At 49.5% G+C, this 16,454-nt stretch overlaps 1 protein-coding gene across 1 annotated transcript in view; it reads right to left on the reverse strand.

Moving 5' to 3' along the window:
- Positions 1–255: 255 nt before the first annotated feature.
- gabrb1 (gamma-aminobutyric acid type A receptor subunit beta1) overlaps positions 256–16,454 on the reverse strand; it is a 434,746-nt gene continuing 418,547 nt past the window's right edge. Inside the window, exon 9 of the mRNA XM_038791278.1 lies at positions 256–759. Coding sequence (XP_038647206.1) covers positions 412–759 — 348 coding nt within the window. The 3' untranslated portion in view covers positions 256–411. The remainder of the gene's footprint in view (positions 760–16,454) is intronic.

Genomic DNA, 16,454 nt, shown 5'->3' on the forward strand with positions numbered 1-16,454 from the left:
GGCATAATCTTTACCTTAAGGCAAATCAATCCTGAAGACAGCCAGTTAAGTGCCTGACCTCTGATACTGACAGGATTCTTGAAAATGGATGTGGCAGGTTGCTACCGGCTTACAATAGGGTGGGTGGGATCACCACCATGAAATTCAGCCCTAAATATGTAAAGCAGAAAATCCTGAATACCTACCAATAGAAGTTAAGTATTTATGTACAGAAAATTATTTGAAGCCAAATCATTCATAGCGATCAGACACAAGTTCATTGATAAACATATTTATGTATTTAATTCGGAAAACAATATTGGGGCTGAATATCTTACCTTAAGGTTGTTGCTATATTGCTATTACAGTTCTTTAAGGGTTAATAAAAGAAAATAAGAAGGAATTCTACCCGTACTGTACATAATGTTTGAGCTAGTGTACATAATAGAGCCAGTAAACCAAGTTAAAAAACCCAAATGTTACAGGAAAGACCACCCGTGACCATTTGTCTATGGCATTCACATCAGCCAAATTTGGGATTTTAATTTTCAGTTGTGATGTTCGTCGCCGCAACCGTCCCTTCTTCTGAACCATGTTCCTTTCTATTGTGCTTCTACCATAGCCACCCCTGCTTGTGGCTGACCTTCTGTACTGGATGCTGGCACCATCATAAGAAAACATGGTCGTTCTTGGATCATTGATATTCGTCAGCACCTCGGAAGCTCTCACTTCATTCCGAATTTCAAGAGTTGTGAGGAGAATATTTCCATGAGCGTCCACCTGTGTTTGAAAAGAGAAACATTTTGAGAAACAGAGAAGTATGTTGATTTAGGCAATGTGATCAGTAGCTGATGTTACTGCTTGTTACATAGAGTTAGACGCACTTCACAAACTGCAGAGTAATTAAGTGTCATTCCTGTGTGCAACCCATGGCCACCTTGATTTAAAACTTGACTTCCTTTATGCAGCTGACAGTTTTGACCTTGTAATTTGTAAGGGCTCAGAAATTCCCGTGGTGCAGCAGCAGAATCAGGGGTATGGCAGGACACTTGTTCAGCCCAATTGTCTCTCTGGATACTGACTCTGACCAAAATTCTGAGTGTGAGTTCCCAAGGACCTGGTATATTTATGATGTTTCCTGGGTGTTGACACTATGGAACATCAGTATAAAAGCTCATAGATCATAGAATTTACAGTGCAGAAGGAGGCCATTTGGCCCATCGAGTCTGCACCGGCTCTTGGAAAGAGCACCCTACCCAAGGTCCACACCTCCATATCCCCATAACCCAGTAACCCCACCCAACACTGAGGGCAATTTTGGACACGGAGGACAATTTTAGCATGGTCAATCCACCTAACCTGCACATCTTTGGACTGTGGGAGGAAACCGGAGCACCTGGAGGAAACCCACGCACATACGGGGAGAACGTGCAGACTCCACACTGACAGTGACCCAAGCCGGGAATCGAACCTGGGACCCTGGAGCTCTGAAGCAATTGTGCTAACCACAATGCTACCGTGCTGCCCTTAAACCTGGTGGCAATATTAAATTACAAGCTTATCAAGGTTGCATCTGGGACTCGGTATCAGCGATACTACCACCCTGTCAGACTAAGCAATTCACCCCGAGTATCAGTTTTATTTACGCTTCGGTTTAAACTCCAGCTTCCCACTTGCCCCATTTGGTTTCTGTACAGTACATACCAATGAAAATTTGACAATATAGTTTGCTGCTAGACCAGTCACCCCCAGGATCAGAATTTTAAAAAAAAACAGCCAACTAAAATCTGTGTAGCGGCAACATATCCATCCTCATCCAGCCAGTTTGAGACCTCGCTGAGTTTAGTAGAGTTCCCGTTCCCGTTCATCTGGTGTGGAGACTGCCTGATACTCATCCTGGTACAGGGAGATTTATCAAAGTGAAATCTATCTTTGTTGTTTCACTCTGATCTTGTCACTCCTGGCCTCAGTAGTTTTTTAACTGCTGGGTAGTCTGGGTACAGCCTGACATTAGTCGTTGGAATGAACAACTTCCCATACGTTCAGCGAACATGTTTCTCCACTCTAACATTTCAGCACATTGCAAGGCATCTAGTCAATGCTTTGATGAATGCTTTGACAATTTTCACTGCTGCCTCTGACTTTCCATTTGATTGGGCATAGTGTGGAGATGACATGTTGTGCTGAATTTTCTAATCTTTGATCAAGAGTGTGAATTTCTCACTGATGAATTGAGGGCCATTGTCACTCATCACAATGTCTGAAAACTGAAGTGTGGTTTCAGGCGTCTGCAATCTCACTGGTATTCATCGACGTCAGCTGGTTTAACTCCTAATACTCTGAATATTGGTCAACTGTGACTGTGGTTGTGCCATTGCTTCTTGTTGAATCTGAAAGATTTCACGTTTGGTACAAATATTATCAACTTCCTTCAAAGATAGTGTAGCTCTATACAGCATATCGGCAATGTACATCTGCTTCCCTTGTTTGTACTTTACTTCCAAATGATATCTCTGCAATGAAGCAACTTCATTTGTAAACACTTTGAAGCAGATAGAAGTGGTTTGAGAAAGATGCTTTGAAGTGACTTGCGGTCAGACTCGACCATCACTTTCTCTCTCCCAAACAGGTACTGATGGAAATGCTCACAAGCAAAGACAATAGTCAGGCACTACTTCACAATCTATGTATAGCATAATTCAGTTTGTGTTAATTCACTGGATACAAACACAACTGGTTGTCCTTGCTGCATGAGGGTTGCTCCAAGTCCTGTTTCAGGAGGCCCGGGAAGGTAAATTCAAAGGAGATTTAATTTGACAACAAAAGTAAAGGCCACAGCTCCAAGGTCCCAAAATAGACTACCATTCTAGACTGGCTTTTATAAGTTGATTTCCACCAGTCTTAGCTGAAAGACCTCCACCGACTAACAGGGGAACGCATATTCCACGAGGCCCACAGGGAGGTCCCTCAGTGGCCGGTGGTGGAGGGGATCTCCTGTGGGGCCATGTCAGGGGCAAGTATCATGTCGAGGAGCATCTTTTTTGCATTGAATGTCGAGGGGATCCTGCCGGAGGTATGTATCTGACCATAATGTCCTCTGAAAGTACTGAGCCAATGTTTGATCCTTTTAGGCCCATGAGCGGATTTGAGCGGCTGTGAAGGGTAATGTGTCCATAAAGGTAATGCTAGCACAACTTCGTCCGCTACCGTCTTACAGACAGCAGGAGTTGACTAAGGTCATTCGCGGGCGCAATCTGTGCGCCAGGATGATATTCACATGTGCATTTGTACGCTGCAACAGCAAAGCTCACCGTTGTATCCTGGTCGAGGCTATCGGTGGTATTAATCTATCTTCCTTGAATAGGCCGAGTATGTTTTTGATCTAGGATTACAGTAAAATGATGGCCGTAGATGTACTGGTGTAATTATGTCACCCCAAAAATCACAGCCAGACCTTTTTCAATCTGCGCACAACAAAGCTCTGCATCGGCCAGGGTCCTGGACGCATAGGCTATTGGTCTTTCAGTCCCATCGATAGGACAACATTGCCCCAACACCATATAGAGAGATGTCGCACATGAGGATAAGCAGCCTTACGTGTTTAGAATTTTGAAGATAACAGCTGTCATTTCAACTTGGTGAATGCTTCCACTTGTGGCGCTTTCCACACTCATTTCTGGTTCTTTCTTTTAGGAGCACCCTGCAGCTTCGCCAGCAGGGTAGCCAGGGTTGGGATAAACTTCCTGTAATACCTGCGACCAGTAGAGATGAGCGGGAGGCGGGCACAGATGAGCCACATATTGTAAATGATAGGGAAGAGAAGGGGGCGGGAACAGAGGGGGTGCAAAAGGCTTGTTAAAAAGACCATGGCCACAGGGGACAGGCCCGAGGATAAATGGAAAGCCAGAGCGAGCAGCAATATGATGGGTAATACACGTTATGCTCAACACCAGGGAGTGCGGATTGGCCAACTAGGGGCCTGCAGCCACAGAGTTGGGGGGGGGGGGGGGGGTTGGCGACATGTAGATGGGTATATATTTATAATGATCCTTGGTTGTATTTTGTTTTTCTCATTCTTTGCTTTATCGCTCTTTTCTAATTTTATTTTTTTCTTCGTTGTTTTTGTTTGGTACTATGTGCAGCTATGAAACTGGTAATTTGACGTACAAGTTGAATATAAAAATGAGAAAACCAATAAAAACACTTAAAAATAAATTCCCGTCATAGTTGACAAGTCCCAGGAGCGACCTCAGCTCTGCCGTATTCTCAGGTGTTGGAGCTCCCTTGATGCTCTGGACTTTTTCATCCACTGGATGCAACCTGCCCTTATCGACAAATATGTGATCCCTTTAGCCTAGAGGATGCACTTTTTCAGGTGAACACCCACGTATGAAAACCATCGAAGAACCTCTTCTAGGTTGCCCACGTGCTCTTCCCGGTGGGTCATGTGATAAGTATATCATCCAGGTAGACGAGTCCTTGGAGGATATTTTCCATTACTCGTTGGAAAATTGCACAAACCAATGACACCCCGAATAGATGCTGGGTGTACTTGTCCAGCCCCTGTGGTGTTGACAGTAACGTATTTTCAAGAAGCCGGGGCCAATTTAGCTCTGTTGGCTGGACAGCTGGTTTGTGATGCAGAGTAAGGCCAACAGCGTGGGTTCAATTCCTGTACCGGCTGAGGTTATACATGAAGGCTCCATCATCTCAACCTTGCCTCTTGCCTAAGGTGTGGTGATCCTCAGGTTAAATCACCGCCAGTCACCTCTCCCCATCAATGGGGAAAGCAGTCTATGGTCATCTCGGACTATGGTGACTTTACTGATTTTCGAGACGCTGCGTCTAACTCCAGCTGGAGGTATGTGTGGCTCAGGTCCAGCTTTGTAAAGGAGTGGCGTCCGTTAACTTCGTGTACAGGTCCGCTACACGAGGCATGAGGTACCTGTACCTGCAAGGTAAAAATCAGCATAGCTATTCACAGTAATTTAGTTATTGAATTACAACATTACTCAGGCAGTATAGTTTACTCTGAAATGGGCCGGGATTCTCACCTTCCCGGCGGGACGGGGGTCCCGGCGTGATGGAGTGGCGTGAACCACTCTGGCGTCGGGCCGCCCCAAAGATGCGGAAGTCTCCGCACCTTTAGGGGCCAAGCTCTAACATTGAGGGGCGATGCCCGCGCCGGAGTGGTTGGTGCTCTGCCGGCTGGTGGGAATGGCCTTTGGTGCCACACCAGCAGGGGCCGAACGGACTTCGCCGGCCGGCGGAAGTCAGCGCATGCGCCGGAGCATCAGTGGCTGCTGACGTCATCCCCGCGCATGCACAGGGGGAGGGGGTCACTTCCGCCTCCGCCATCGCGAAGACCATGGCGAAGGCGGAAGGAAAAGAGTGCCCCCACGGCACAGGCCCGCCCGCCGATGGGCCCCGATCGCGGGCCAGGCCACTGTGGGGGCACCCCTCGGGGCCAGATCGCTCCGTGCCCCCCCGAGGACCCCGGAGCCTGCTCGTGCCGCCTGGTCCCGCCGGTAAGGTAGGTGGTTTTATCCATGCCGGCGGGACCAGCATGACAGCGGCGGGACTTCGGCCCATCACGGGCCGGTGACTCGCTGGGGGGGGGGGCCTGCCGACCGGCACGGCGCGATTCCCGCCCCTGCCGAATCTCAGGTGCCGGAGACTTCGGGAAACAGCGGGGGCGGGATTGACGCCGGCCTCTGGCGATTCTCCGACCCAGCGGGGGGTCGGAGAATCCCGCCCATGGTCTCTATTAGCATCTGGCACAGGTTTGCTCAGGTTAGGAACACAATGCTGATGTAGTCACACTTACAAAAGCAACATTCAGATGCCTCCTGAGTATGTCATTTGCCACTAGCAGGATAAGCATTTTGGAACTGGTGCATAGTTTCCTGGGAGTCTTCTACATTGATTCAGGTTATATCCAGTTGAAAAAAGTGGTGGACAATTAAGCAATTATTAGGAGGGGAAGGTTCCATGCATGAAAGTGAAAGAGTCAAAGGCCAAACTGCTTGCAACAATGTCGTTGGTCAAAAGTGCCAAATAGGCAATCTAACTTCACTCATTATAACAGTTCTACATGACTGGAATGCATTGGTGACAGAAACTATAGGCCCTGATAATAACCTGGTTGTACGTGCTGAATACCTGTGCACCAGAAACAGTTGCTCCCCTAGCCAATGTGCATGCAACACACCATTTTAGCTTATGGAAAGAATAGACGAAGCCCCAACTTAAAAAGTTATATCTGCCTGCTATCTGGAGTTTTTTTTAAGCCATTTCATCTTAGAACATAGAACATACAGTGCAGAAGGAGGCCATTCGGCCCATCAAGTCTGTACCGACCCACTTAAGCCCTCACGTCCACCCTATCCCCGTAACCCAATAACCCCTCCTAGCCTTTTTTGGTCACTAAGGGCAATTTATCATGGCCTATCCACCTAGGAGTGAGTCTTTGGACTGTGGGAGGAAACCGGAGCACCCGGAGGAAACTCACGCAGACACGGGGAGAATGTACAGACTCACACAGACAGTGACCCAGCGGGGAATTGAACCTGGGACCCTGGCGCTGTGAAGTCACAGTGTTATCCACTTGTGCTACCGTTCTGGTCTATTTTCATGTTTTTATCCCAATGGCACCCAGATTCTCATTATCCTCTATGTTAAATTGATGTCATTTATTCCTTGCAATACCATTACCATCAGATGTCTCCTGAAGAGATGACAGTTTCACTATGATGAATGAATGATTTTCTGTGCCTACCTGCCAATACTCACATCTGCAGACTGAGCTTTGGATATGTTGAAGAAATGGACGGATGGAGAATGAAAGATTTTTGAAGATGATTAGAACAGTCAAATCTCAAAATGGGAAATGCATGGATGATTGTTTGAGGAGCTGCCGGACTGAGATGGGGTGGGCAAAGATAGGCAGATAGAAATAAGGAGTCAAAATTTTTGTGATGTCAATGATATGGAGTCAGAAGTGTACTTTAGTATTTTTTTATGCTTTTATAAAATGTGACATTTCTGACCAGGCCAGCCTTTCTTGCCAACCGTAGTTGCCCTTCAAAAGGAGGTGAGGAGCTGCCTTCTTGAACCTCTGCAGTCCATGGTGGATACGTGGGTTTGAGTAGGGTGATCATGGCTCGGCACAACATCGAGGGCCGAAGGGCCTGTTCTGTGCTGTACTGTTCTATGTTCTATGTGATGTAGGTGCACCCTCGGTACTGTTAGAAAAGGAGTTCCAGGTCTTTGACGCAGCAACAGTGAAGAAAAGACAATATAGTTTCAAGTCAGGGTTGAGTAGGATGCTCGGTTTTTAACAGTCTGATTAATTTGAGACAGAGATTGAGGAATTGATGGCAAGAGCATAACGTTTGTGGCTGGGACAGCTCCAGTTTGAATCCAGTGGTGAACAGAGTCAGGAGGACAAGTGGTGAGCGTAATACTAGTGAAGCCACGCCCCCTTTATCATAATGAATTGAAGAGATGCTCTTTAAGGTCTGTCAACGGTTGTGATTCCCACTCTGTGACCTGGGTTCCCTTGGGCAGGCATCTTCTGGCGTGACCGGGCCTGGATGCTGATGGATATCACAGGTGGTCTGGTGCCACCCTGTTTCCCACCAGATGAACCAGGGACAGGAAGGGGAGGCCGAGGGGCTGCGGTCTTCCGACACCTCCCTGCGGGAGTCATTGACACAGGCCCCATTACCTCCTCTTCCCTATGGTGGCCTGACGGCCCCCGGGCTACTTCATGGGACGGGAGTGCAAGCGGACCCAAACCCTGAGGCTCCCCGCCACTTCGCACTGCCAGTCCTGGAGGACTGCTCTCGACCAGGCTTTGCATGCTCACGGCCATGGAGCACAGGGAATGGACCACCTCTATCTGGGACTGCGCTACATCACCCACTGAATTTACAATCACCCTGGAGTCTGTGCTACATCAGCCAGTGACTGTGCCATCTTCCTCTGGGACCGGACAACATCCCTCTGTATGTGTGCCAAGTCGGCCAGTGCCTGGGCAATGCTGTTGCACTCTCAGCCATGGCCCACTGTGACTGGACCACACTCAGGAGCACTGCTACAATGTCCAGTTGACTCTGGCACATGGTTGCCTGAGAGAAGGCAGTCCTGTCCTGTGCCTCAGCCACCACCTGCACAGAGTGCCCCAGGCCTTGGACGTGCTGATCCATGGGCGAAATCCTCGGCCACAAGGCCTCTACCGCTGACACCATGGCATGGGTGGCATGCATGGCAGGCACCACCTCCTACTCCTGCATGCAGTTGGATCCTCTACCTGTAGGTGCTGGATGCTCGCCGACAATCCCTCATGTAGTCCTTGGCTCTGTGACTGCATCTCCACGATCGATGGGACTGTCCATTCCAGAAGCCTGAAACCCATCTGCATGGCAGCTTGTCCCTGAGGCCTGCCCTCCACCAGTCCATCCTTCGCAAGTTCCTACCTCCACCTGCTGTACCAGAGCATGCAGGTGTTGTGCACCAGATAGTGCCCCAGGAGCCTCTTCACTAAAGTGCCCGACCGAGGTGTGTGTCTCTGGGCTGATGGAGGGTGTTGGAGACAGTTGTGATGCGAGTTCTGTGTCATCCTTGGACTCAAGCTCCGGGATGTTCTGGGTCTTATGGCTCGCGTCCGTGCTATCATCTCTGGTCGGTACCTGGGCCCTTGCTGTGGCTGGGGACAGGGTACACCAGAAAGGCCCGCCCCATTATCAGCACGTCCTGCAAGACACATGACAAGATGCATGATTAGACAACGGGCAGGGAAGTGGGGGGGGGGAAGAAGGGGAGTGGGAGGGGGGGATGTGTTGGGGAGGGGGTAGGAGTGTGTGTTTGAGAGGGATTGTGGAATGGGGCTGTGGGTGGTGAGGGTGGCGTGGGGGTGAGGATGGTGTGTGGGCGGTGTGGGGGGTGATACGCGTGTCACGTGAACCGCAGCTAAGCGGATCTCACTTCCTAGCCTGACGGTGATCTCCACCCCGGAAAGCGCTTTTCTCGGGTCCACCGACCACATTCAGGGCCCGCTACTCTTCTGCAGTGAAGGGCCGCAGATTCAGCAGTTCCCCTCCAGTCTTCTCCCACTCCCAGCGGTCAGGGGCAGCCTCCTCCTGTGGGGAGGGAACAGAAAATGCATGAGTTAGACAGTCTGATAAATGCAGCCTAGGGGGTGGATAGCTGGTGGCTTCAGTGGTCAGGGCACTTGGCCATGGCAGCCGGTATGGGTGCCGACATGTGGTGCAGGGAGGGGGTTCAGCCACCCTCTGGGTGGGGGGGGGGGGGGGGGGGGGTAGGGTTACGGGTATATGGGATGAGGGTTCATCCCAGGGGCACAGTGGTGCCTACTCACCTGGTCGTCCTGAGGAGGTTGTGCAGTATCTTCAGCACTGCTGGCCGGTGCGGACAATGTTGTTGTTGACGACACTGACGGCCTCTGCCACCTGCACCCAGGCACAGCGTGGCAGCGTCATTCCTATGCCGGGGTACAGGGTCGCCTGCCTGATCTCCACTGTTTCTAACAGGGTCTAGAGTTCAGCGTCTGTAAAACAGGGGGCCGCTCTCCTTGCTGCCATCTTGTTGGTTGGGATGGTGTGTGGGGAGTGAAGAGTGCAGATGCTGCTGCAGCTTGCCAGCCTCCTGAGTGTCAATCGCGAATCCGGCGAATCCCGCACAGTTTCCCTTTGGAATCATTTGTGTTCCACGTGGCACTGGTGCTGGCTCCTTAACAGTCGTTGAATCGGTCCAAGTGTGGCGCCAGTTTTGCTGTCGAAGAATGTACGAATTCTGCCCCACTTCGGCACTTTGGGAGTGACTGGTCCTGGATGCACCAAGCAGTCTTCTGGGTGTCACAGTTGGCGTGGTGCCACCCTGTTCTTCCCGCTGTCCATCGAACGCACCAGGGACAAGTGGGGGGTGGTAGAATTCAGAGGCGCTGCATGCGGGAGTCACTGGCACAGGCCCCATCACCTCCTCCTCCCTCGGCGTGCCCAATGGCCAACGGGCTACTCCTTGGGATGGGGGCATGTCTGGAGCGGGTTCTGGGGGCTCCGTCACCTGGCAGTGCCAATCCTGGAGGCCTGCCCTCTTCTTGACCAAAGTCTCAATGCTCACGGCCGTGGAGCACAGGCAGAGTGCCACATCCCTCTAGGACTGTGTCTTGTCCCTCTGGGTCTGTGCCACCTCTCTCTGGGTCTGTGCCACATCACTCAGTGTCCGTGCCAGGTCCCTCCGTTACTGGCTCAGACCAACCAGTGCCACGCCGATGATCTCGCGCTCTCAACCATGGCCCATTGTGACTGGGCGATGATCTGGAGCAACATAGCAATGTCCATGTGGCCCTGGTACATGACTGCCTGTGACAAGGCTGCCCTGTCCTGCGCCTCAGCCACTGCCCGCACAGAGTAACCCAGGCCGTGGACATCCTGACCCATGGCCGTGACCTTGCACCTACGACTTCTACTGCGGATGTCAGGTAGCTTCTGACGGCACTGCTTTCCGGTCCTTGTGGTGGGACCCACGGTGCTCACAGCCACGGCCACCTCTGCCCAGGCCCGGTTGATATCAGTGGATGGCAGCCTCCTTTCACCATGGGAACAGAGTGCCTGCCTTCCTTCACTACCTCCAGCAATATCTCTAGCTCTGCGTCCGTGAACCTTGGGGCCACTCTCTGGGGTGCCATGTCCATGGCTGGAATGGGGAGTTGGGTGTTTATATGCAGCTACAGCTTGTTGGCTCTCAAGTGCCAATCCCGACCCTGGTGAATCACACACTGGCGTGAGTTGGAATTGCAGTAGTTCCACGTGGCGCTAGTGCTGGCCTATTTGCATATCCTGAATAGCCCTGGCAGTCGCACCCCATCGGTAACGAGACTCCATTCAGTCTCGGTGTCAGCACTTAGTCTCTCAAACTGAGAATCCATCCATAGACTGCCAACTGTGTCTGATCCATTATTAAAAATCAAGGCGGGATTTACTGCGCAAACCGCCACGTGTTTTTCAGCGGAGGAGGCAGCCCGCCAGCGGGATTTTCTGGTCCTGCCTTTGTCAACGGGTTGAGCATTGGAACCACATTTTGAGCAGTCTGATGCACCACTTAATAAAATCCTGAATGGCCGCATGGGCCTCGTTGTATTGTGTTTCCGCATCAGTCACCGACCTCTATACTGGCATCATTGGCCAGGTCCCCAGCGGGTACCCCTTATCCCCCAAGAGCCTGCTGCCCATCCTGGGGTCCCCGATGAGGTTGGGGAAGTCCGACTGCCCCAGGATGTAGCTGTTGTGCACACTCCTGGGAAGTGTGCACACAAGTGCATGGTCCTCATCTGGTCGTTGCTGGATGTTCAGGGAGTGGAACCCCTTCTGTTGATGTAAGGCACTCTCAGGCGGCCCGGTGAGCACAAGGTGACATGCGGGCCATCAATTAGCCCCAGGACCTGGGGCATCCTGTCGATATAGTTTGCTGCCTGCGCAAACAGAATATCTGTGACCTCACAGCTGCACATGTGGGCTGTAGCATGTGAGATGCTACACAAGTCCGTGCTCGAGCCCTGGAATGATCCTGAGGCATAGAAGTCATCTGTTCAATAGACCAGCGATGCCTATATACGTTGGGCCGTCGGTGGCCTCTCTCTCTGGGTCCCTCCCTGGCCTGATGGGTGGCTGGGTCCACAGGGTATGGGGCGGGGCCCAGCAAATGGGTCGCCACCTCGACTCTCTGCCGATGGTGCTGCCAATGCCGCCTTCTCCGTTGTCTGGCTGCCTGGCCTTCCAGCAGCACCACCAGGGCAAGTTCCGCTGGGTCCAAAATATCATCCAGACCGTACAATATCTGTAAAGAATTGGGAGAGGGTGTGAGACTGACAACCAGGGACCCTCTAGTCCCGCCATTGCCACACCCACCCCCCCACCCGGCACGCCTTGCCAACACCCTCTGACTGCAGCAGGAGTCTCTGCTCTCTGAACACCTCAACCTGCACCCCAGACACCCGCACATAACATTACCTGGACCAGGAGCAGGTCCCCTCTCCAGTGCATTCACCCACCCTCCTGCTGCAGTAATGTTCCTGGTACAGTCGCTCAGCCCCTGCGTGTTCGGGTGTTGGCTGCTGGGTCCGTGGTGTTGCCTTCCGCAGTGCTCAGGCACAGTGTTCAGGCATCAGGGTCCGATTGGGATGCCAGACAATGACTTCTGCATGCTACATGGCCCGCCTACCCATGGAAATCCACTTGGGATGTGTGAAGTGCTCATTTAACCACGATTGCCAATTCCCAATTAGCAATAGCCTTCAGCCGCACGGCCAGAGGCCTCCACAGTCAGTGAGAGTTATGGGTGGTCAATGGGACAAACAGGCAGGGGCTAGGGTTGCTCCCAGAACGGGTACACACAATCCAGGGATTGGCATGGTGGATCCACAGGCAGCTGGACCCCCACCAGTCGAAGCCATGGCCACTGTGGAACAGAATAAATAGTCTAGTGTGACATGTATTCTTTCATCTAACTGCTGATACTTTAACCTTTGGTTGCAAAGTACAAAAGGCTCTGCCCTGTTGATAGTACAGTGATGGTTCATGTTACTTCTGTAAGGAACAGCCAGAAAAAGTAAGGCATGTATGCTTTTTTGATTAACTGCAATTAGTAGAACATTTGAAGATGGTGCTGAAGTCCACTGTTGTGACGGAATAGGGGAAATTGTTACTCTGGGCTGGATTTAATGCAGCCCATCGTGGCAGCCAGGCCCACTTATCATGGGGCAGGTTAGTCTACTGAGGTGAGAGAACCTTCGCCAATTTAGTTGGTGGGAGGAAGGGACTGATGGTGAATTCTTGACTGCCAGCAGTGGGATGTCAATTAGGCTCATTATTGAGCCAACTGACATCCAATATTTCTGAGCCCTGAAGAATTTGACGTGAACCACATGGCTTTTCTGCATCCTTGCAAGGCTGCCTAGTAAACCCTATCAGGTGTGGGGGCCTTCACGGTCAGGCTCTCTGTGCTCAGTTGAGGGGCACGGCTTTGCTTCCATTCCCCACGTCCCCATCACATGACCCCAACCTAGCGACCCTCGCCCACTCTTCTTCACCTTTGGACTGGGCGTTCACGGCGATCCTGCTCTTCTGGGGGATGCAATGCCATCAGCAGCCACTGGTCACGCTGGTGCTGGCTGCATGAGGAGCTGCGAGCCTCTGATTGGTTAGCTGCTGTTGGCAGGCAGGGCTTCCACCTCTGGAGACCTCAATTGCAGGGAGGGTAAGCCATTTAAGCGGTTGAAAGCACTCGATTGCATCAAGCCACTCACATAGAACTGATGGGGCTTCACCACCCCTGTGAGCAGGACACAATCCCTGCCTCTGTTTCTAACTGGGCTCTCACTGATCCATAAATGCTTATTTCTGATATCGGTTTCCCAAAATAATGGAAAACTGGCCCATTCTCCAGTGCGAACATCCATCATTCTAATGAGCACAATGTTTACCAAAGGTTGGTGAATGGGTGCCGCAGACTGTTATTCCTTTCTGACTTTCAACCATAATATTGGTACATTAATCAAATTCACATTGCAATGTTATTAGTGTGGCACATTCTGTAAAAAGAGCATCTTAGAACATCGGTATTAATGTAGTGTTAATAGCACCAATTATCTGCCCTTTTGGGATTGATTGCAACTCATATTAACACCAATGCAAGAACAATAATAGTTACCATTTATATAACAACTTTAAAATAGTCAAATGTTTGAAGGTGCTTCACAGGAGAGCTGAGAGATGAAATCTGACACCGACCCACATATGGAGATATTGGGATATGTGACTGAAAGATTGGTCAGAGGTAGTTTTAAAAAATAAATTTAGAGTACCCAATTCATTTTTTCCAGTAAAGGGGCAATTTAGCGTGGCCAATCTGCCCCGCCTGCACATCTTTGGGTTGTGGGGGTGAAACCCACGCAAACACGGGGAGAATGAGCAAACTCCACACGGACAGTGACCCAGAGCCGGGATCGAACCTGTGACTTCGGCACCATGAGGCAGCAGTGCTAACCACTGCACCACCGTGCTGCCTCAAGCAAAATGCTTTAAAATGCAAGGCCACATTTGAAGGTGCACCCTCTGGAAATGTGAGGAGAGAGACAATTCCTATAATCTAGACACCTATCAAAACAAGTAACTGTCAAAGGAAGATACATTAAAATGTAATGTGCTGGAGAGTGAAACAATGGCTGCCACAGACAGATACACCCAAAACCCCTTGGAAATACACAATGGGTGAAGTATTTCAAGGCGAGGTTGCAGCCACTGCAGAGAGTTTGCAAGTGACACTTGGCAGCATCAAGAAAGTGTTCAGCAGTGGAAACAGGTTGAAAGCTGTGCTCTCTCTTTCTCTCTCTTTTGGAAAAGGTGTATCATCCAGTTTGAGAAGTCAACTTTACCAGAAAAATACCAGCAAACTGAGATTTGGTAATAATTGTACTATCTTTTACCGGCACCCAACACCCAATAAACCAGTTAACCTAAACTGGCCGCAATGTTTAAAATCTACACGTCAAGGACAATCAAAGGACACTCAACTGTATATTATTTTACCTTTTCTTTCCATTGGGCTCCAGTTCCCATATCTCTGAAACCTATACCTGTGTGTGTGTGTGTGTGTGTGTGTTGGAGGGGAAAGGTTGAGAGCAGGGAAGAAATGATTGCAGGAGGGCTGAAGTCCTGACATCCTCTCTATTATTTGTTTTTCTCTGGTTCAAAGGTTAATAAACTTGCTGGTTCTTCAGCTCAAGGAAAACTTATTTGATTGGCTCCTTATTTCTTATAGTTAAACACATACTGATTTGGAAAAGGCATTTCTTCATGAAAGAAAAATGTAAAATTTTATTGTGATCAACCAATAAGGTTCATTAACTTAATTGGGTGCCGGCTCATCCTTTCTCATTGGTCGGAAGAAGGTTAATAAAAGCCATGTCTAAATATGGCACAAGGACTTACAGAATTAGGGATACGGTTTCAAGACATCACTGGCACAGCATCACTCCTATGGTGTGTCATGTGAGAGTATCTTTAAGAAATGGGTATTTATAAATGGGTGTGTATATAAGTATCTGTAGTGAGAGTACCTTTAAGAAATGGGTGTTTATTAATGCAGTGATGTCAGAGAGTGGGTGGAGCTGGGCTGTCTGTCAGCTTTTTACTTAAGTTTTAGGCTGTTTGCTGCAGGGTGTGTTTTAGTTTTGTTTTCAGAGCTGGATAGCTGCAGTCACAGCCAGAAGGTGTATTAGAGTCTCTCTTTGTAATCTAAAGAATTTAAATCAATCCTTTGGTGATTTAAAATTAATAACTCTCTTAGTAGTGACTTTAACCTGATGTGCTTCTGCTGAAAGGTTTTTTAAAGTCTTCTGGATGTTAAAAGGACAGCTTAAGAATTACTTAGTATTGTATTCTTTGGGGGTTGTATTTGAATTAATGGTTGCTAAGATGTTCACTGTATGTTTTAAAAAGCTTAACTTGAGTTCATAGAATAAACATTGTTTTGCTTTAAAAAATACTTTTCCATTTCTGCTGTACCACACCTGTAGAGTGGGCCGTGTGCTTCCCATACCACAATCTAGTAAAAGTTGTGGGTCAGGTGAACTCCATGATACACTTTGGGGTTCTCTGAACCCTGGCCCATAACAGGTGACAACTTTCCTGAGATACTGGTCAAATCAGGATAAAGACAAATAGCTCACCTGTGTTATCAGCAATTCACGGGATCTGCACTCTCAGGGGAATAGGAATATCCTCGCTGTCTTCACTGCCTTTTGTTAAGTATATTTACCATTTTTTGTTCAATAAATTCTACTTTGATTCAATACACCTGATTGTCTCCATCGCTTGATTATAATTTGTCGGTCAGCTCAGCAGCATCAGTAGAAATTGTGAATTTGGGATATAGGCCAGAATTCTCTGGCCACTCGCTGGCAGCAGGATTCTCCACTCCCGCTGGCAGTGCACCTCTTCCCGCAGCTTTACCGGCGGCAAGGTCCGGCTTCAATGGCAATTCCCATTGACAGAGGCAGGACCATAGGATCCTGCTGCCAGCGAGTGACGCACCACCTCCTGTCATTGAGAAACGCATGACTGGGAGGTCGGAGAATCCCGCCCATAGCGTTTACTTGACTAAAGGTACCAGCAGCCCTAAATTTTAATCCGGTCCAAATTCTTGCAACTTGCCTGGACCAGTGCATTTCCGACTGAGTTAACACTCAAGGAACTCAACATCATTCAGGACAGCAGCATGCTTGATCAGCACCCCATCCACCACCTTACCCATTCATTCCATCGAACACTGATATGCAATGATAGCAGTGTTTACCATCGACAAGATGCACTGCAGCAACTTACCAAGTCTCTTTCGAAAGCATCTTTCAAACCCACAACCTCTAGTATTTACAAAGAGAATAGCAGCAGAAG

This window comes from Scyliorhinus canicula, chromosome 3 (genome assembly GCF_902713615.1).
Source record: "Scyliorhinus canicula chromosome 3, sScyCan1.1, whole genome shotgun sequence".
Classification (NCBI taxonomy): Eukaryota; Metazoa; Chordata; class Chondrichthyes; order Carcharhiniformes; family Scyliorhinidae; genus Scyliorhinus; species Scyliorhinus canicula.